This window comes from Anthonomus grandis, chromosome 22, assembly GCF_022605725.1.
Source record: "Anthonomus grandis grandis chromosome 22, icAntGran1.3, whole genome shotgun sequence".
Lineage (NCBI taxonomy): Eukaryota > Metazoa > Arthropoda > Insecta > Coleoptera > Curculionidae > Anthonomus > Anthonomus grandis.
In genome coordinates, this window is record NC_065567.1 from 32,905,755 (window position 1) to 32,929,429 (window position 23,675).

The window sequence follows — 23,675 nt, forward strand, 5'->3', positions numbered from 1 at the left end:
TAGTTTTTTTTTTCAAGAAAACCCGAACAAAATTTGAAAGTTACTCTTTATTTACAAGTAATGTGTTTTATCACCGATTACATTTACTCTAGTGGTGATCACAGAAACAAGTATAAGTTTTATTATATAAAATCATAATACATTTACTTAAGTAAGTTTTAAATACAAATTAGTCATAACCCTTACTAATTATTATAAGTACCGCTTTCTTGGTATGCATTGACACTAGTAAATCTTTAAATAGGGAAAAAAATAAAATTAGATAAACAACTTTTATAAAATGTTCAAAATCATTAACAAATAACTACAAAAAAATTAGAAATATAGAAAAATGAACAAGTATTTTAAGAACTGATATTGCACAAATGGAACAAGCAGGATTTGCATGGAAATCATTAATTTTCATACGTTCTCGCTTGCTCCTTTGTAAAAATTATTTGTAACAATTATTGTGCCATAATAAAATATAAAAGAATTAATGGAAATATAAATTTAGTCAGTTTTTTGAAAACTTATAAATAATAAAAATGAACAAAAGTGTACATTTAACAAAAATAATATCCAAAATCATCAATAATATCTAAACTGTCTCATTTTAATAAATATAATAATATGGTCCAAAAACACATCTATATCGTAATAATGTATTGCTATAAATATTACGACAGCAAATAAAAGGATATTCGCCAATGATCAACAAAAAAAACCTGGTAAATCTCGACTTTCGACATATGAAATTTAATACAAAAATACCACCTGCATTTTCTTTGGTTTACCTTCTACTAATTACCGGTAGAAGATTCTAAATAGCTACCCTCACTTTCGACAATAACATAATTAATAAAACTTACAAAAAAACAACACTTACTTGTATCAACAAATGTTGTTGTTATTAAGAATTACGCTTAAATTCACGCCAAGCCACGATACAACATCTTAGCTGGGTTTTTATTTCTTAGAGTAGGTTGCCTAAAACCCAATGATTTATTCATTAATTTCCCTTTTTTTATTTACATCTGTTTTCGAATGAATAGAAGACCACAAAATGATTATAAAACGATTTCGTTGACCTGCTCAGGGGTTCTAATTTATGTAAATAATTTAAATAGAATTAAGGACTTTAACACGTAGCGAAATTCACTACTTGGAAGTAGGAGAAAAAGGGCCATGGCTTGACGTGATTTAACCAATCTTCTGGCATAGGATTAGTGGCCTTAAAAGAGAGCAGCCCATAATATTACAATACAAAATAGAATCACAAGTTCAGTCCACATTTACATCGTAATTAGTAGTATGAAGCACCAAACACAATGTTAAGATTAATAAATATCATATAATATCTACAAAACATAAATTACAGGATTTTAAATTATACCTATGTACCGGATCTACTAGAAAAAGGCTTTTGACTGCAGAAGTCAGAATCCACTAGTCATATGGTAAGATATATTAGAATCTTCATGTTTTTATGGGATATTTTAGAAAAATATACAACACCCAGAGTTTAAAAGTATTGTGAAATATGTGTATAATGAATAAATAAATAATCATGAAAAATGAAATGAGTAAGAAGTAACATTATGTAAGCATTTAACTCTATGACTAGTGCTTCTGAATAAAAGTCAAACGCATAAGAACAAGTACAGGTAATTTTTAAAACAATTGGCAATATTTCCTTACCAATGTATGGTGATAACGAGAGCCATTGGCGTAGATATGAATTACAGGTTGAATATATTACACAAAAAAAAACTAATACTGATAATGACGCTACAGGAGATTCAAAATGCCATATAACGGGCCTAAGTATTATACATTATAAGTTGTAGCCAAATTGCCATTGAATGGGCACGTATGTATCGGGTGTCAATTTGAAAACTTTCCACTATTAGAATCTTAAATGGGAATGGGGCTTAATTGGCACAACGTTTTAAAGGGCATTCAATTCTCTTTTTAGTGGTATCCTACGTTGCTTTTTATTTAGAGGTTTCCGAATGATCGCGTTTCAAAGGGAACGCAACAACAGCAAATAAAGAAACAACTTAATTTGCCTACATTGAGATTTTGGTTTTCACGTTAGTGCTTACACCAAAACTCATGCAATGGGTTATATGGATAATCATATCATCACTTTGATAACTTTTATTAAGTGCATAAAGTATGAGAATGGTTTATTCTCTTCAAGAAAGACCCGAAATTGGTTGGAAACCGATATGCGCTGGATTAGTGGCAAAGTTTTCCAAAGCTGGTTCGTTGAGTAATAGAAACAAATAAAAGTGACAAATAAAAAAACTCAAATTGAGATTTTGGGATTATTTGCTGCAGAGCCCACCAACTCCTTGCGGATAGTAGCAGAACACACAGGAATATTACATGAAACAGTAAAAAAGGCACTGAAAATTCATTCATATAAAACGTAGTTACATCAAAAACTCTCAAGACATTTCTTGAGTCGTCAAATCAACGCCATCTCTAATATTCTGCCGAATATCTATTGTAGCGATGAATATATTTTTTTTTTTATAAAAATATTAATAAACAAAATTGTCGATATTGGAGTGGCGAAAATCCGCATATTTTTCAAGGACAAACACAATATCCCTACAAAATTAATGTTTGGGCTGGTATTCTTGAAAATGCCGTTACTACTTCTTTATTTATTGAAGGAAGCTTGACAGGTGATCCATACCTTAACATGCTTGAAGGAATTGTGAGCTAGAAACTCAACAGAGTGTAATTTAGCTCTACAGGAGGATTTGTTAATATTCTAGCAGGACGGTGATTCACCTCATTATTTTCCCCCGGTCCGATAGTGTAACAAAAAAAAAAGACAGTGGTTGCGCGAAAGATTCAGGATAGATTAACTGACAGAAGAGGATTAAATGGCCTCCAAGATCACCGGATTTAGCACACTTAGACTTCATACTTTGGGAACATCTTAAATCCTTTGTTTATAATACGCAACTTGCTGATATTGCTAATCTTAAAAAGCAAATTGCAGCAGAATGCATGTCAAATTTCGGTGAAGTTTTTCAAAATATTAGGGAGAAGTTCGAAAACTGACTTTACTGGAAATCGGACGTTTTCAACAACTCATAATATAGTGCGTAAGTAGATCCTATGTTAACTGAAAATTATTTATTTAAACTAGATTTTCTGCCTGATATTTAACGATTTTAATGGTGTAACCTTGACACTTTTCTAATCATATGTGCTATAAGGAGACCCACTGTTTTTGTGCGAACACTAAAAAAACCTCTCGACAAAAAGCAAGATACCACTGAAAAGAGAGATCCGTCAATCCTAAATTCCCATTTAAGATTCTAACGGTGACATTTGAACAGGAAGGCTAAAAATATTTATTTGAAGTGCCCCCTCTATAAATAAAATTCATATGTGCAAGAAAGATATTGGGGGTGGGAATTTTTCAACTTGACACCCTGCATGTAAAATAAATGATCGCCAAATGGCTCAAGTTAATATCATACAAGACGACAATAATTAAAAACTACCCGTAATCATTTAAACAAAATTATTATATTATAATTTAAACATCACTATCCGGATCCGTTTCACTACGAGGCTGTCCGAAATTCCTCGTGATGCTCTCGCTCATTGATCGGATATTGGCAAGATGCACGTCGCTAACTACAGGCACTGAAAAATAATTTAATCTGTCCAGGTCCGGCATGCCGCTTAAATCGTCGTCGGTCCGATAACAGTTATCGTACTCAGAATCGTAGAGGGCGCTCAGCGAATCCAGTGACATCATCGCATCTGAGTCAAAGATGCGTGAGGATGCACGCGAGGACATGCTCGTATTGTCATCCATGTCGCCGTCGTGGTTGTGCTCATTGTAAGCAGAGTTTACGTCGCTTAGTGCTCCTAAAAAATATATTAGAATACAGTTTTTTTAATAGTATTTATTTTAATTTTAAGCAGTATATTTGGGTAGAGACTTGCTGTTTTAGGTAGGTTAAACACCCATATAAATTAATACATTCCAAACATGTATTAATTTATATATGAAAAAAAATTTTTAGGTTATGACAGGGTGCCCCTAATGACCTACCGGGAAATTTGTCAACATGAATCAATCGTTAAATTATAATTTAAAAAAATATCTTCAATAATGCGACTTCTATATAAAGCCTATAACATCTTTTTTATTTTAAGTCGAACACTATGTATTAAAAAGTACCTTTTAGACATAATGTCCTAGGCATGCATAACCATTTTAGAGCGCTTTAGATAACAAACTCTTTGGCAAGGCTATTTTAAAAACGAATAATAATAAAAAACTAAGAATAGTAGTATAATAAGAATAGTAATAACTATTAACTTGACCAACAGAACTACTTTTTTTTTACACGAAATTATAAAAGTACAGTTGAAAGAAATTCTTGAGGGAGGTAGGTTCGATAAAAGCGCAAGGGGTGCAAAGAAAAAACCTAATATGTAAATAAATGCTACTTGTAATTAACAAGCCTAAATAGACAAGCGGATACTCAGGCCCTATTAAAAAATATACAGCATTTACGCATTAATTGTATTTATTTAAAATTAGGCCTTCCAGTTCTGTTTTTCAAGAAAATAATTTTAAATATATTTTATAAATGCTCCTATTATAAATTGTTTAACATCCTTAGAAAATTTATTCAAAAAACAAAGTTTTTTGAATAAATTTTCTTTTTAGAATAAATAAATTTAGGTGGGACTCTAATTGGTTTATAAATCTAGTGATATACGTATACCAGGTTATGAAAGCATTTTTTAAATTTTTCACTAAAGATAAAGGCTCTCCAGTTTTTAAAATAATATAAATAAGGGTGTACATAAGACATTTTTTATGATTTTTCATATTCAAAATAAAATTGTTATTTAAATAGGAAGTAATATGATTCCTAAATGATATTTTGAATGCAAAACGCATACATAGCAGTTTTTGAGTTTTTGTATAAAGTAAGCAGTTGCTTCGGTCAGGAAATCAGAAGACACAACATTACAGTAATCGAGTAAAGAAAGAACTAGTGAATGAGATAAATAATATTTAATATTAAATCGTAAATAGTTTTCTTAGGTAGATATATGCAAATCTAAGCTTATTTTTAATATAAGTTTGAAATGTAATATTACTGTTAAAATACACGCCCAGATTTTTGACCTCATTGACTACTGATAGCTGAAGATATCAAATCTGTGCATGAAAATTAATTGTTAAGAAGAAACATCAAAAGCACTTGCCACAACAGTATTATTATATAAAAATTAAAGGCATTTAATTTTCAGTTGTGATCCTGTGAAAAGTCATCAATACTTGTTAAAACCTTATTAAACTGAAATTGAGCTAAAGAAAGATTTTGTCGTGAAAACGAAAGATACAGTTAGGAATCATCCGCCTATTGACGTAATATCGAGTGTTCATAAAAGAGCAATGGACCCACATGTAAACTGTAATTGTAGTTTGATTTTTCAGTGCATAATTCCTTATTAAGAAGTACGCAATGAGCACTGCATTAAGTTTTGCAAATAGCACTTCGTGAGTTTATCTGGTATCTCCAGTGAGTAATTTGCAATTGAGTCGTAACAATTTTATGCTCAACAAACTATTTGTTCATTCTTTTCCGATATTTCCTTTCTGCCACCTTGTACTTTCCTTATTCTTATCCAATTCCCCTGGTATCTATCCTAGAATAAAAATATTAAAAAAAAAAGTACCTGAGCAGAAAAATGTTGACGAGCTTGTTATCATTACCGCGCGCGAGTTCTCGATGTACTACTTTTACGGCTGCTAATTTTATGTGCTACGGGTTCGACCCATTTTACCCTCCTATTTGTTCATTTATGGCTAAGTCGAGCTTTATTACAATACAATTACTTTATTACTTCAACTTTTTATACATTTACCGTCCAATATAAATACCGAGGACTGGGTAAGGGTGAATAGGATGAAGGCTGAATTACTAAAATCAGCTTCTCTACTCAAATACAGTCCACTTTATCTCTTCAGATCTTTAAATAAGACCTCTGAGTTACTACAATATATTTTAAATTAAATAATAGGTTTCTAAAGCTTTTCTCAAAAACTCTGTAATGGTAATGGGGAGAACCTCATAATAGTGCGTGGCCACAGGCCTCGCATCCCCAAAAATATCCTAATATGTATTAATTCAAATATACTTATTATGAAAAAAAACCACACAAAGCGTTTTGAATACAATTTATTGTTATATGTTCCAAAATTGTACTGTATTTATTGTCATACTAAAGAACCTATAAGGAAAAGCTAACGAGCTTATTAAAAAAAAAATTGGCGATCATTTTACATACCTTCCGCATCGGTTAATCCAGCCTCATTAATCATACTAATATTTTCTAACGCGGGGTCGTCGGTGGTATACCCCGTACTCTCTCTATCATTTAATAAAGGCTCTGAAGCACCCCCGTCTTCATCTTCAGACCATTCAGAAACGCTAAAAAAAAACGATGAAAAACAAATTAAAAAAAAAAGTGTTTCTTTACCTTCCTTCAGCAGCTCCTCCACCCGTGGAAGACAATTGCTGGGTTCGCCCTTGGGACGAACTGTCAGCATTATCCAGTTTTTCTAGTATCTTTTCTTCTAATCGTCTTTTGACTTCAGCCTCCTAGAAATATATTAAATAAGTAAGTAAATAGCAACTTTCATATTAAAGATTTAATAAAAATCAGTTACCAGTTCCCTATTTAACCGCTGCTTGTAAGTAATAAAAGTATTATTTACCGCATTTTTGTAATATATAAGGTCCTTTTAATGCTTTAAATCCTATTACAATAAATAATTAACAATACCTGAGATGCTTCTTCTTCCAGTCTCTTTTCTTCCTGCTCAAAACTTTCCAAATCGGTATCGTCTTGAGGTGGAATCTCAGCCATATCACAGTCTACATCCGGTTCCTCCATTGCCTTAGGAGTCCTGAGAAATTGGTTTTAAGCAAAATTATCTTTAAAAATAAAGAACATGTTTTGCCAAGAAACATGGTAAAGCTGTCATGCAATTTGTTACTCGTTTGTTATTTAAGACTTTAATACGCAATACTTACATCTGACGAGTGGTTCCTATATAAATTAACTCTGTGTCAAATGAGCTTCCATTATGATATTTCATTTAATAGGCAATATTTTATTTTTAAGTATGATTCAGTAAATTCTTTATTGCCATACACAACATGAAGGATTTAATTAAAAGTAAATGTATGTAAGTGTGTATGAAGCGTGTTGTTAGTGAGCAAGCAGCATGGACCAGTGTGTTGAAGCTATTATTTGCTAAAATTGATGGCATACTGAATTTTCTTTTGAAGGTATAGTGAAAAATAATATAATAAAAAATAGAATAGGGCAGAAATTACTGAAAAGAAAATTTTGGTAAATATAATGATAGGAAGTAACCGTTTGACCTTTCTATAGGAAGAGCATATGTAATAAATTAAGATCTGTTTTAGCAACAGAAAATATTATGCAAAGATGCAAAACAAAAAAATTATAAGGGGTGTGAATATTGTTTCTTTTTCTAAATAATCATGTTTAAAGGCACTGGTTATGTAGTTTAGCTAGTACGTAGCTATACACGTCTGGGTAACTAAAGTCTTGGGTGCGAAAATAAATTCATTAACTTGCAATAACAACTCTAAGTAACAATCGGGAAAGTCAAATGAAATAAAAATACGTATTCAGCTTAAGAAGCAACATACTCACATCTCGCCCACTTAGCATTAAGATAAGAATGTATAGGCTATTAGTGTTTTAAATAGCAAAAAAAAATGATAGGACATGTTGAATAGATCGGAAGTATGTCCTTATTAGTGCGGTCAACTTAATTAATTATTATGATTACATTTCAACTATAGAATCTTGACACACTATTCTTTCTCCTAAAATAAATAATTTTCCTTTTTTAAATACAGGGTGTCTCACAATCAATGTTACAGGTTGTAACTTTTTATTTTTAAATATGATTTTTTTTTCATTTCCTTCAATTCATCCCCTAAAAACCACCCCAACATTTTTTTTTTAAAATGGCATCACCATTATTTCTTCTAAACAATAAGAAACTCAATGAAAGATTTTCTGTGCCTTTCTTGATCTTAACAAATGATTTTTTTATGAAATTGAATTAATAATTTTACAAGCATTCCAAAAACTATTGCCGTATATTAGGAACGGAAAACTGAATAAAAAACGCTAAAAACAGTTTCTTTAAAACGAAGAGGGGACAAAAACCAGCATATTATTCACCCTTATCTGCAACCCCTTAGACAGAGTGGGATACACCCCAAATCTTAAATAGAAAGGGGGCAACTGATACATCATCTAGAAGCTCTTGAAACATGCTTTCGAATGATACCATAGAAAGCCACATTTCAGAAAATTCTTCTCTGTTCGTATATATTTACAAATTTTTCTCTGGATATAGCACGGCACTTCTGGATTATTCTATGATGGAGTTGCTCTAGTGACTGAAACCACAGATTTTAACTGTCCCCACAAAAAGAAGTCAAAAGGTGTTAGGTCCGGGGATCAAGGTGGCCATTCAATAGAGACCTCTTCTTCCAATCCACTGATTAGGTTAATTATCATCCAACCATTGCCTAACGCGAACTTCATCATGAGGGGGTACTACATCCTGTTATAATTGTAGTAAGCGTTCTTCTAAGGGTAAATTTCCGTGTATGTCCCTGTGATTTTCTATTTCCCGTACTATTAGTGGTTCGATAGAGCTCTATATATATTTCAGCATACATGTCGCCATTTAAGTTTTTTGGTATACCGACTGGGCCGATAATACTTATATACACCCTGTATATAAATGAAAAGAAGATTTGTTAGATTGATTAAGATGTTCTTTTATTCTGGTTGAAAGTTTACGTATTGCTTTCCCAATATAGGTGGATGTATGTACAATCAGGACCCTTAAGACGATATACTCCACAAAGATCAATATGGGGAATTTTTTATTTGGTATTGACTAAATGCACGTAAAGTGTATAAGATTTAAAAGAAATTTTGATGTTTGGTATATAGTCAGTTAATATCTTAGAAATTTGCAAGGAAATAAGACCTATAAAAGAGAGAGAAACATAAGTGTTATTTATTAAATTATTGTTTTACAATTTATACATATAGAGAGTTATAATTTATTTTAGGATATGCAAGTAGTACGTTATTTCCAGATCTGTATTTTGAGATTATATCTTTGTATTATAAGCATTGTTAACTGCTAATTGTTTGGTAGTGTTGATTTCTTCATTATAGTTAAAATTCTTTGAAGGAGTGTTGAGAACTCTGTAAACGTAACAATTAACAGGTAACATTTTGTGAGAGTAAGGATAATTCGAATAAGATGGAATAATGTGGTCAGCTTCAGTATTTTTTCGACAAATTTAAAATTCTACAGTATCAGTTTCAGTTTTTGAATTAATTAAGTCAACAAAATTAATGCAATTATTTTGTTTTATTTCGAGATCTTATAAGATTTTTGGCTGGCAATTTTCAGTAGCAATTATAGCTAGGCAATTATCCAATCATTTTCTAACTTTATCATCAGCTAATAGAGAGGTACTAATAAAGAATTCAAGATAATTTAAAAATAGGTCAAAAAATAAAGGAGAAAGAGGGTTGGTTATTTATTGCTAAGTCCATTATATTAATCTCATTGGAATTGATAAAACGTAAGTTTGCCCTTACCTATATGTGAGAATAACTGAGACACAATGACCAATGTTTCTTGTCGAGAAACTGATGTAAATAAGTTACATTGAAGGAAACTAAAAGGTTATTTTTAAAGTTATCATTATATCACCATATCATTATAAGTTTTACCCTCTCAATCAACTCTTTCGGATTTTTAGTAGTGTATAGTGGATTTGGCAAAAATGCCAATAGTATATTATTTATGAACTTAGAAACTTGAGAAATTAAAGCATTGATGAAACTAACGACTGGTCTAATAGGGCAACTGCCTTTAAGTATTTTAGGTAGACCGTATAATCAGTGTTGCCAGGTTAAAATCCCCGCATGCGGTAGATTTATCATTAAAAAAGCGGTAGATTCAAAGATAAAACGGCAGATTTGTTTTTGTATTTAAAACGAGAAATAAGATTATTAAACACATCGTTTTTTATTTTAAAACTTAATAAACCCAAAAATATAGTTATGATCAATAAAAGTTTTATTGTCAAAAATAAATACCTAACAAAACTTCGCTAAATTCGCCACCGTCTAAGACTTTATAAGTGGTAATACTAATTGAACATTTATACTATATATTCTCTGTGAATCAAGAAACGTTAAAAATAAATTGACGTAACATAATACATAGTTAAATGCCAAATCATAAAATCTTAGGCCCTTAGGCGGTAAAGAATTTTCATTCCTACAAATTAACAATCTGAATAAAAGTCCATATTTAATTCAGTCTAAATCAGAAAGGTGATCGGATTTTTTGTACATATTATTATTATGATTATTATTATTATTATTATTATTATTATTATGATATGAGAACAATCCTTGACTAATGTTTTAGTTAAAGCATTAACTAACTGCTGCCTATATATTCCATAGATAAGGTATAACTGATGTATTCTTTCTAAAGCATCAGACCAACAATACTGTTAGTGGGTAGTTTGTTCTTTTGTTTGGTTTTTAATAAATTAATTTGTAAAAATTTCCTTTCTACATCTGCAGATAAATTAGGCAAAATTGGAATGTTAAAAGCAAAATTTGAGAGCAGAAGATATACCTCGGTATATCTATCTATGTACCTCGGACTATGAGCATACTACAGCTGAACTTGAATATCAAAACTTGAATTATCTAAAATGGCATTATTTGGAATGAATGGCATCTATTGAAGCTGTAGATGCTTTAGAAAAATCCGAATTTTTTGTATATTTGTTTTATTTTGTAATATATTTGTTTTCATTATCAATTTTTTGAAAATCATTATCTAGCTTCTTAGTTCGGAAAATTTATTAATAAAGGTATATCTGATGGATTCCCACGTGCCTTCAAAAATATATTTAGAATTTAGTCATGACACTTTTTTAAATATTATATCATCAAAATTATATCATAGTCATCAATATACAGAGTGTTCGTTTGAAAACTTCCCACCACGGATTCGTCGAAAACCACTGTTTCAAAAAAAAATTTGGAAAGGAATTTTTTATTTCATTTCACTTTTCCGTTAGTCAATTACAGGGTACAACTAACGAAATCTATTAGTCACAAGAAATGAAAATACATCGTTTACCACTATCTCGTAATAGATTATTCTCTTTACCTAAGACTTTTCGTTACATGTTAATACCTGAGGTATTTCAGCAACTAAGAAAGAAATTTGCCAGACGTGTATATATAGTCGAAATCCTTAAGTGTAAATTTTTCTTGTTATTTACTAACTACTACATAGGAAAGAAGTGAAATAAAAGAACAGAACAAATTCTGTATGCCATCACCACTAAACTGATTAAAACCCATAACCACTAACATAACAAATTTGTTAGTGTCTTCAGTAAAACATCTAAGCAAAATACCTGTCAAGAGGCGACACTTTTGGTTGTTTATTTGATTCAGACGTCCCGGGCGGGGACGCGCCCCTCTTAAGCGACCCTTCTTTGCTGCTTGCTCGGGTAGGGGACATGCACTGTAGGGTCACACTCCCAGTGGGATTCACCCGCAAACCTAGCGCTAGCGCCTGAATAGCCGCTAGCCCCACCTGGTGGTTATTATTGTTCGGGGCGTACCTTACTAAAGGCTCCAGTGCGAAGTCTTTATTCTGTTGGTTCTCTAACTTGGGCGGGATGTTTTGCAATAGGTTCTGTTCGTCTATCAACTTTTGTATCTCCCTCTCGAATGGTCCTACAGTATTATCACAGTTTTCTAGAAAATAAATTATTTATACAGTGTGTCTACTTTGCTTTACTAAGAGTAAAGTACCTTTTTTTATCAATAACGAAAATTTTTATAAAACACATTGTTTAGACCTAAAAACTACATTCAAATACGCAATTATATCGTGCTACTTACCACTTCTACTACTACTAGATTTTTTTGCGATTTACGAACAATGCAAATGTAAGCGTAATTACGTCAAATCTAGGATGCACTGACAAACAAATGATTTGTTTATAGCAAAAAATGTTTGACAGTGAGGTTGAAAACATACACTGAAGATAAAATTGATTTTAGGTGACAATTATAAAACGGATCGAGAGGCTGAAAAAATTGTGAATAACCGACACCCAGAGAAAAATCCTCACTGTAGTACAGTAAGGAAAGTCTTAACCAAATTCAAGACTTTTGAATGTGTAAGTAATTAAGAATTTACCAAGAAATGCCAACAACGGGTTGTCAATAATGACACGGAATTTGAATTAATGCTTTCAACAATGGAACATCCTGAAAAATCCTTGCGAACAAAGGCAGCCTCCACGTCCTAATAACAGAGATACGGTTTCAAAAATTTTAAAAAAGAACAAGTTTGACCGATACAAGCCCCAATTTTTAAATACGTTAAGACCAGAAGATCGTGATAAACGCCTTGAATTCTGCTGTGATATTCGAGGAACATTAAAAAATAACCCATTTATGGGAAGACATATTCTTTTTCAAATGAAGCAACATCTTTATCAAATGGAACAATCTCTTCCCAAAATTGCCGTTGGTGGAGTGATATTAATCCAAACTTCAACATCAAATCACACGACCAGTATGCATTCAAAACAAATGTATGGTATGGAAGTTACCAAAATAAAATAATTGTATCTTTTTTTCATGAATCTTTGAATGCGAACCGCTATTTACTCTTCTTAGAGAATGAATTTCAGGACGTTTCGCTGCTTCAGCGTCAACAAATATGGTTCCAACAGGATGGTGCCTTATGCCACAGCAATACTTTAAAAACTGTTTTAATTGAAAAGTTATGTATCAGTTCTTGGAAAGTTTTTGCCCACCTCGCTCTCCAGATTTGAAGCAACTCAGATGTTACTCATCTGTAAAAAATCATTACAAAATTGGTTCAGAGTATTACTCTAGTTATGATTAGAGGAGTATTGAAAAACTTTTGTGATAGAACAATTACCTGTATTGAAAGAGAAGACCGATATATTGAGGCATTAGCAAATTGAAGGAGCTAATAATGTTCATTAAAACAACAATTAATTATTATGTAAATGTATCTCAAAAGTGTTACATTAGACATTAAGTAATTTAAAGGTTATAAGTTTATAAATGTTCAATAAAAATTTAGAAAATATTTATTATTATTAACTATTTCGTTTTGTGAAAATTTGTTCATTAGTTTCTGATCGAAAAGGTTATCATATTTGTAATAAATAAAAAATATAAATGTTCGGTATCCCTAGGCAATTTGAGAAAAATTTGTAAAAAATATGTTTTAAGTACCAGGATGTAACTGAATATTTGAACATCGTTTTTAGTCTTAACCAACTACTTTACAATTTTCGGTATTGTCAAAAAAGGTAATTTACTCTTGAGGAAAATTCACATTTTTGACAAACCTTACCCTACGATTAATAAAATTTGATATTTGATGATTGCATTTTTGGTTTCAAGAATTTCTGTTTATAAAATAAATAAAACCTACTTACCCAAATTGGTAACCTTTATGCTGGGCGATATCTTATTATCCCTAAAACCCAGCGGCGAAGCTCTCATCTTTCTCAAGTCTTTTTTATCCGTTTGACAGCTTCCATCTCTTTTACTACTTTTATCACTATTAATGGTAGCTCTATTGTCATCTTCTTTTAGCAGTTCTCTGACCTCTTCCATTTCCTTAAAGCTCGGCGACCGTTTACAACTTGCTTTATTACTATCTACCCATATGGAGTCACTATCATTCCTTATTCTTTTGTTATCTAAGCTCCGTTGTTTGAACAGTTGTTTGCTTCCTGCGCTTGCCCCGTTTGCACTAGTTGCCCTAAGTAAAGAAGGAGTTTTCTTTTTGTTAACAAACTCAAAACTAGCACAACTCTCCCCCTTATAACTTTCTTCACCATCCAAGCAGGGCGGACTAGTAATGCTCATAGAGTCTACTGTGTTGCAGGTGTTAGCGATAGCAAGAACCGCACTAGGAGGCAAATAATTCCTTTTAGCGTTTCTATCGGCGGAATTGTTTCTTAAAGAGCAACTCGGAGGGATGTAATCTAAGGAAGCTCTTGGGGATACTTCGGGGGAGGACAGAGGATTAACTTGTATATCTGAAGGATATAGGAACTGCTGGGCGTCTGTTGGTAAAGGAGGACTCACGCAAGGAGAAGCATCAGCATCTGTAGTTCTACTGTAGCTCTCATCAGAACTACTGATACTGGGCGAGTGATTTAATGAACTAATTTCATCTGCAGAAGAGTGTATTCTCTGATGTGCTCCAGGTCCGTTGTATAAACCTCCGAGGCTTTCATCAGAGTAATGTCTCTGCAACGGACTGTGTTTTTTATGATGAGGACTTTTATGTTGAATTTTATTTCTAAGCAATTCCGGGGGAGTTCTTTCAGGAGTGGCACGTTGTGGTATGACGTTCATTATGACGTTTTGTCGTGGCATTATGGGACTACTAGCATGTTCAGAGGGTGCAGATGGGTTATGGAGTTTCCTATGATGTCGGTTAGGTGATTCTTTGCCAGGGGGTTTGGGGAGGGGCTTAAGATATGGTTTAATCATGTTTACTGAAACTGGATTGATCGATACGAATGGCTGCTGTGCTCTTGGCCATGGTGGATTATACCTAAAAAGAAATTGGGTTATAGAAGAAAAATCATAAAGCCATAAGACTGTTTTATGCATGTATTTTTTATTTCTAGTAGTTTCGATTGCAATACATGTATTACTAATTTTCAAGATACTAGGCACTGATCTACTTCACAAGATATTAAAAAATTACCTCATATCCGCCACAGGTCTAGAATTATTTGGCTGAAACGTAGGACCTTTATGTGGTGGAAGCGGGGGTGGAGGCAGACTATCTTCCCCATTCTTTTTGCTTCCATTTCTTCCATTAGATTTTGGTACAATCGGAGCGGGTAGCAGCGGTTCATTTTCGCATCCGTTTAAACCGTGGTCCCTATGGTTCGTTTCACGTAACGGCGGTAACCGCATAACGTTTCTATAACTTTCTTCCCTTGAAGTTTGCCGATTATGAAGCTGCATGTGTTTTGGCCTGGAATTATCCCCATGGACTAAAGCTAATGGTGTTGCTACACCTCCATACATGTTTATATCTAGAAAAGTGTAAGAGTTAATAAATCATTGGAAAAGAACACTTGGCAAAAAGGTTACTTACTGTTAACATTGTTCTGGCCAGCTCGGATGTTGCTTAACTCTTCGACTCTTAAGGTCCCAGGTTGTTTTCGATCAATAAGAAAGTAGGTGGTCATATCACCTTTTCCTTTCACCTTGACTTTTCCTCGGCACTGGAACTCGTAAGGGTGATTCCTGAGAACTTGGTAAACTTCTTCAGTGACCTGAGTGTGGTTGGGTAACCCAGTCGAGTCCATTCGACTGGCAACATTGACTGTATTACCCCATATATCGTATTGAGGTTTTCGAGCTCCTATAACTCCCGCAACTACTGGACCCAAATTAATACCTGAATAGTAATAATAAATATTACTAAGTTAAATCCATTCATAATTCTTTTTTAGGCTCCACTGAATGAGCTTAGTTAATTAGAATATTTTAGAGAAAAAATGAAAACTCTAAGTCTCAGTCTCAAAATGTCTTTTTAATTAATCAGGTGACATGTTTCGCTAATAAAGCATCATCAGACCTTATAGCTAGATGACCTGCTAAGAGTACATCAGTACAGAGTACAGAGTACTGATGTACTCTGTACTGTGTCTGATGATGCTTTATTAGCGAAACATGTCACCTGATTAATCAAAAAGACATTTTGAGAGTGAGACTTAGAGTTTTCATTTTTTCTCTAGTTACGTAGGTCTCTTTGAGATAATGGACGAGTTCTTTCAATCAGAATATTTTATATGTAGAATATATATATGATTTAAGACCATATGAAGTTACCGAAAGAATTATTATATAAGAATGACACTCACGTATCGAGGTCATTTTCATAAATGCACTCTAATTTGACCAACTTATTATGGCCATTGTTCATTATGATATTGAAATTACAATATGTTATGTTTGATATATAATTTAAGATCAAATTTAGATAACATTGCAAAAAACACCTATGACCGAGGAGCAACTAAGCTACCTGATCGGGTATAAAAGGTTCAAGTTCTTATATTATACATGCTAGTTAGTAAATGTGTACACGGAGCTTCTATTATTAAAGCAACTAGATAGATAATCTGTGCATGTTTTTTTTTAATTTTTAGACAACGACCTTCCAATGTGGACTGGCTGGAACAGTAGAAACATAAATTCAACAAAATTTTCATTTATCTCGGTGTTTTCCCTATTAAAATTTTAATATAAAAGAACCTATAAAAAGGTTTTTATGTGGAACTTATTATAATCGCTGCATTCACATACAGTTTATACAAAAAAAAATACGATCACGAAATAGTTAAGACGAATTAAAGCACTTCCAAGGTTCTTAAGTTCATTCCCAGTGCTTAAAGCTTTACTACATATCTACAGGAAAATCCACTACTGAAAAAACTAAAGATTATTCCCTAAATATAGAATCTATCAGTGAAAATCTGAGAAACAGCTTTATTCAAGCATCTTCATTGGATTCAGTAAGATTTGAAGCTACCATTAAAATACAGTAAATACATTTAATTTAAAGTATATACATTTACTTCAGAAAATAAGACAAAAATGAAGAAAGAAAATGGAAAAATTATTGAAGTTCTACTTGGGCGCAACTTGTTTAGTCGAATTAATAGAATAAAATTGACCATGCAACTATTGTATCTTTTCCGTTACCACTATTTACATTTTCACTGTGTCTCATAGATTGTAGCATTAATACAAAGGACATAACTTTTACTTCACCGAGTCATATGAGCTGTACTTTAATTGACGGGTTTTATTTGCTCCATTTATCAGGGAAAACGCCGCAAAAATATGGTAAATTAGCTGAACATGTTCTAAAAAATTGCCAACATAAAGGTAATGAAATTCACATATTTCATAAGTTTGTAACACTATCTATAATCGATATTGAAAGCAATAAACGAGTAAATTTATATGAAAGAAATACGCAGTTTCTAAGAGAAACTGTCGATACCTTAAAGTGTTGCCATAAAGAAACTGACAACAGAATAATTTTCCGCTTGTCAAAAATTCAAGAAAATACAAATGTGGTAGTTCGTGCTGTTGACACTGACATACTTATTATTCTTTTAGGAAATAGGAAAAAGTTAAAACCGTTAAATCTAAGAATGAATAGAAACCAGAAGGAGTGTTTGGTACATTTGGCCATAATCGAAGGAAATTGACTCCATACAAAGGTTTGTTTGTGAAATATCAATGACACTCGATTTGATATTTTTCAGGATCACTGTAAGCCCAAATCAAATTCCTTTCAAGAATCTTAAAAATATTGATAGTGTGATATAATCACCATGCAAAAACGTGTTATTAATGAAAGTTAACAAAATGAATCAAATTTGTTCCATATAGAACAATGCAACCCAAAGGAAACCAACATTTTATGATCCTTTGTAAAATGGTTTGACTTTGAGTAATAAGTTCTCGCCGATTTAGTTTAATGGTCCTCAAGCACCTGCTTGTATAGATGACATAATTTCACCCGATACCCACGAGAATATAGACAATGAAATTGAAGAGATCATGCATGATGAGAGATCACTCTTCTGATGATAAACAATAAAACTTCTTATTTTTATACTTCTATATTTTTCTACGAATTCCTACTAGCTTGTGCTGTGTTTTCATTAATAATATTTTGTTTTAGGTCTGATTCAGTTAAAAAGTTTCTTGTTTAAGTATCGAAAATTTTCCGTACTTTTCTGTTACCATTTTTATATAGGAAAATAGATATTTTTTTATTTTTTTAAATGCTAAGAATTTCTATTTAGTGTTCTAACTGTTGTACCTATTTTAACTTTAATCAGTCAACAAAATTTATATTTTGTTGACTGATTTTACCGTTTGATACCGTTTATTTCAGCCTACGCTACGCGTTCACATATGTATAGTCTGCCGGAGAAATTAGAAATCTGAGAGTTTTTCCCTACACATTGTAAAACTTGTAAGCATGTTTTAACAAGGTAACTAAAACCAGATTTTCAGCAGAAGGTCGGTTTTATTATTAACTACTTTCATCCAAGAAACTGGAACCTTTTGTACCCGATGCGGTAACTTATTTGCTTATCGGCTACGTCCATAAGATATTTACTGATGACATAATCTAGTTCGTATATACTAATTTTCTCAAGTGAAAGATTCAATTATTTTGACACTATAATAAATATGAATGTACTTACCTACTCTTAACATAAAATTATTATAAGAGTTCTCATTAATATTTAGTAGTCTTTCCCTCATAGCAAAGACGAATTCTACCAAGGTACCCAAATGGAGTGCCGCAGTACTCTCATCATCATCCAAGATCCTTAGATCCGGCATCAATCCGACTGCTGCCATATAGGTCGATCCGACAGTCTTGATTTTATCAATAGCTTTAAATCTCTCCTCGCTCAATAAATCATCAAAATCAGCAATAATTTCATTTAAGAGCCTCAAACATTCCACTCCTTGATTGTTACCATCCAACTCGGTGTAAAACTCATGGTAGTTAGTAATGGAAGCGAAAACGACACCGACTCTGGAGTAGCTCTGGTGGTACAATTCCTGTGATAGAGTATTCTGTAAGAGAATGTTTGTAATCTTTTATTTAACGCTTTCGGTGCAGCCAACATCTAAAACACATCAATCTTTCAAGAAAAAATTAATAACTTTAATTAATAACATCAACGGGTTAACAAACAAAAACATACAATATCCAAAAATAAAAATAATAAATGTTGCCCGCACATAAAAGTAATAAAATAAAAAAAGAGGGAGAGTTTAAAACAAGAGCAAGTTTTTCCGTCAGAAATCTACGAAATTCTTGATATTCGGTATTACAGCATGCTGTTAACTCAAAAAATGCCCAAAAAACGTACTCTGTTAAATTAAAATTCACCATACGACACCTTCATCTTACAAATCTTACCATATTGTTACGGAACTGGTTGTCCAAAAAATGAGTTGCAACATGAGCAGGTAGAAGGTTAAATAATATCCGTTTGTTTGAGTGTTGCAGGGCGTCCATCTCCCTTTTTTCCTCGTTGGCCTGGACTTGCCACAGAAAATCTAAGCGGGCGGTCCATTCCACTTGCCTACCATGGAGGAGCACCGCAAGTACGAACATAAGTACCTCGACCACGCTAAGTACATGTGACGGTATCACAGAGCTAAATTCAAAATGAAAACTAATTAGTGGTTCTGTAGAATGTTATGGTGTGTTTTTGGTAGCAAATATATGCGCAGGAGAGGATTTTTTTAACACGAGGTTCCAGAATTAAATCCAGTACTATTTACAACGTTTTCATGGCATATACTGTATGAGTCTGAATAAATTCGGTAGTTCATATACTTTTTTTTCTCAAAAAAATCCTAGGACCCGGAGATTAGTATTTTGAAAACAAAGGTAACAGTGTGTCCCAAAAATAAGATCTAACGTCATCCTCGTTCTTTTTTAAATAGCAATCCCAATTTTTTATTGCGTATTTTTACAGAGCGTATCAAATTATATATAGCTGCAAAATTTTATTTTTTTGTGGCCTGTAGTTTCCAATATATCCGTAATTTACTATTTTTTATTTAATAATTTGAAACCACTTGGTTTCACTGAATAGTATTGTAAAATACATTATTATGAATAGGTTTTAGAACCACATCAATTTAAAAGTATTGATTTTTTGTCAAAATTCTTTTTTCATAAGAAATTCCATAAATTTGGAAAAAAGGGGCATTCCATATTCGTTCAAACAGTAAAAGTAAGAAATTTTAACATTGTTAAAGGACTTGTCTTGACTGAAAACTTTTACTTTTTAATTGATCATTATATACCAAATAATCAGATTTAAGTACTTTTTTTTTATTTAAACGCAATTTCCTATTTAACTGAAAAGCGAAGATTGAAATTTTAGTGATAATTGGATACGGAGAGAACAAGAACCCAAAAGGAGGTTATGTACTTTAGAAACATGTATCCTGATTTACCACCGATAATGCAAGGTGCCGTAAGCAAAATTGAAAATCGTAGGTTTCGGGAAAGTATGGCCAGGTTAGAAGAACAACTGTTTCTCGTAAATCTGCGCTCAAAGAAAATCCCAAAATTAATGTGTTATTATCCGTTCGAGAAAATAACATTTTCACTAGACAAGGACGTAAGGTTCTGAAGGCACAGAAATTTCATTCCTTTAAACTAATAATTCTCCAGGAACCCAATGAACAAGGCGCAGATGGATGAATCGAATTTTGTGATTAATGGAATTTATGAAATTAATGGATTTTATACTGCAAAATAATACTGCTAAAACAGAAAATATTTTCTTTTCTGATGAGTCAACGTTTATGCTGAATGGAGAAGTAAATCGACAAAATTGCTATTATTAGACACAAGAAAATCCATGTTGGATGAGGCAACGCCACAATCAACACCCAGAGAAAGTAAATGTTTGTGCAGGAATTGTAGGCCAGCAAGTTACAGGAAATTTTACAGTTCAAAGAATTTTTACAAGAATAACTAATTTCATATCAAGCTGTTCTGTTTTGTGATCAAACAGAAGCTGATATGTCAAACTAGCTGAATGGCCGCGGCGTTGCTCGCGTGAAAATAAAAGAAAAGTCGAAGAAGGCCTCCAATAATAGTAAATGCAACCCACAATACACAAAAATAAAATCCGAAGCCTCGCCTCATTGATAGTACATGCAACCGACAATTGCCACGCCGTTTTTCTTGAGGTCACGGGTAACAATTTTCCCATTTTTTAACCCTTATCGGTGGAATTTCGAAAAATCCGTTCTTATCCAGTGCCTACATTATAAAAAAAAACCCGTTGGCAAAATTTCACGTTTCTAGCTATTGTAGTTTGGGCTCTGCGATGATGAGTCAGTCAGTCAGGACAAACTCTTTTATATATACAGATAAGAACATCTGGTTTCAACAAGATGGTGCGCCCCCCTATTTTGCACGTCCTATTTGAAACTATCTAGATACTATATTTCCAGGCAGATGAATTGGTAGAAGAGGACCTTTTGAATGGCCACCAAGATCTCCTGATCTAACTCCTTTATTTTTTTCTGTGAAGGTATTTGAAATCCAAAGTTGATGTGTCCAAACCAGCAAACATTAAGGAGATGAAAACCACAGGAAGACATGAGTGTAGATTAATTTATTCAGAAGTTATAAGAACGACGAATTTCAAGTACGTTTAGGGTATCGCCAAATAGTAAATGCCTCCATATGCAAATATATTTAAGAATAGGGGAATAGACCAATAATACCAATTTTAAGATAAATATCACATGCTTATGTTCACCCTATAGGTGATAAATTATCACATCTCAGAAAAAGAAAATTCACTAAAGCTATTACATTTTACGATTTTTAGCAAAGCTTTTGATAGTGTCTTCTTTCGAACCTATCTTCTTTGTTGACCGAAATATGGGAGTCATTTAAGTATTGCTCTTTTCTCTCTACATTCTCCTGGTGTATATTTTAATTTTTTGTAGACCATACGGCCCTAGAAGAAAAGTTTTGGTACTTGACTTCCACATGAGTCTACAGAACACACTGCTTAAGGTTGCAAACAGATTTTATTCAAACTAATTAAGTATGAACAAGGATAAAGTTATCTTTCTAGGATGGAAGGACTTTATAGAATACACATATTTAGCACTGAGATCAAATAAATTAAATTTGAAAATTTCTTGAGCTTTGATGAATTTAATAACAATTGTAAAAGCTTTTGATTATTTGCGCAGAATGTTAGGGAAAAAAGTATGTGTATACATGATGCCTTCCAGGTACAACCAATTTTTTTTTGTAATGCATTAATCCTAAGATTGATCCTTAATCCTGTTAGACCAAAATAACCCTAACACATAATATGAACAGGAAAGCAATAACATTTTTGTCTTTATGTCTTAGCTTGGTGATTTTAAGAAAAAAAGTTCAAATAAACATATTTTCTAAGCCTCTTGGCTTTTCAGTTACAGGGTGTCTAAGAAGCTATTAAATTAGGCAAAAATTATGCAAAAAAAGACCAGCTACACAGTCTATTTATATGACCAATAAACTTATTTGTCTTTAATCTAAAGGGACACAAAGTTTCGGTGTCAAAAGTATTTATTAATTCTAACAGTAGGTTACACGTGTTTCGCTCATATTAAGAGCATCATCAGACCTTAAAGTACATAAAATTGGTACCTTAAAAATCGACTACAAACAGTACATGCTTTACGGTCACATTATATTAAACACACATACTCTGAGTGTGTGTATAATATAATAAACCATTATAATATAATAAACCGTAAAAGCAAAGTGACCGTAAAGCATGTACTGTTTGTTGTCGATTTTTAAGGTACCAATTTTATCTAACTTTAAGGTCTGATGATGCTCTTAATATGAGCGAAACACGTGTAACCTACTGTTAGAATTAATAAATACTTTTGAGACCGAGACTTTGTGTAGTTCCCTTTAGATTATTGAATCTAGGTGTCTTTGAGAAAATGGACGACTTCTTTCAATTTATTTGTCTTTGCCATATTACCTTGTAGATTAATTGTTTTGAGATAGCAATATTAAGTTTAGACAAGTGATAAAGATTTGTACAGGATAACTTTATTGATGAAGATTGGCAGATGCTTTAATAATATATAAAGCAAAATAAAAAATCACACTGTTTCGCTTTCAAGACAATAAAACTTACAACTGGATTTTTTTCTGGATTATAAAACGCTATTTAGAGCATGCTACTTATTAAAAAAAATATACTTACTTCGCCCTAATATCATAACAATTAAACAAATCAACATGTGACAGCTCAATAAGGAGTATGTACACAGTGGTCATTATCACTAACAACGAAGATTTAAGTAAAATAGGCAGTCTCAAAAATATCGCAACAGCCAAATATCCCAAGACGCAAGAGAGAACAATGTATTGTGGCAACGGACAAGCTCGATGGTCCTTCTCTAATGAAGATCCGGTGTCCAGAGTGACATTGAACGTGTTATGTGGCACACAGGGTTCATCCGTCACACAAGTAAACTGAAATGAAAAGAAGAGAGAAAGAACACTTTAGAGCCTGTTGTACTTATGAAGCAAACAATTACTCACCACATTCACTTGCGCCATGGTGTATATAAGTACAATGGTGAAGACTGTTATAGCCAGTCTAAGAACAAAACTATGAGAAATATCCCACAATATCCAGCCGAGGCGGACGGCGAGTAATAAAATGAGTAAGGCAGATATCCATATGAAGGCAACCAGAAAGAGCAGTAGTAAAATTACGGTCCTTGGTAGGATTATTGCTTGTAATGTTCCCAAAAGGAGTAGCAGCATCAACGCGCATGCTAAGGTTGAACTATACCCAACGTCTAAGTCGTCATGGTACTAAAAA

The 23,675-nt window shown here is 32.6% G+C and overlaps 1 protein-coding gene across 6 annotated transcripts in view; it reads right to left on the minus strand.

Moving 5' to 3' along the window:
* Positions 1–1,313: 1,313 nt before the first annotated feature.
* The window catches only part of LOC126749160 (Ca(2+)/calmodulin-responsive adenylate cyclase), a 163,055-nt gene continuing 140,693 nt past the window's right edge, over positions 1,314–23,675 (minus strand). For 4 of the 6 annotated variants that reach the window (XM_050458839.1, XM_050458840.1, XM_050458837.1 and 1 more), the window contains 12 exons: positions 23,390–23,668; positions 23,049–23,320; positions 19,211–19,451; positions 18,480–18,861; positions 15,338–15,643; positions 14,939–15,275; positions 13,650–14,782; positions 11,574–11,919; positions 6,829–6,952; positions 6,523–6,644; positions 6,331–6,473; positions 1,314–3,885 (listed from right to left, as the gene is read on the minus strand). In XM_050458839.1, the coding sequence (XP_050314796.1) occupies positions 3,548–3,885; positions 6,331–6,473; positions 6,523–6,644; positions 6,829–6,952; positions 11,574–11,919; positions 13,650–14,782; positions 14,939–15,275; positions 15,338–15,643; positions 18,480–18,861; positions 19,211–19,451; positions 23,049–23,320; positions 23,390–23,668 (4,023 nt within the window). In that variant the 3' untranslated portion in view covers positions 1,314–3,547. The remainder of the gene's footprint in view (positions 3,886–6,330; positions 6,474–6,522; positions 6,645–6,828; positions 6,953–11,573; positions 11,920–13,649; positions 14,783–14,938; positions 15,276–15,337; positions 15,644–18,479; positions 18,862–19,210; positions 19,452–23,048; positions 23,321–23,389; positions 23,669–23,675) is intronic. The other 2 variants (XM_050458838.1, XM_050458842.1) reach the window with 2 other exon arrangements.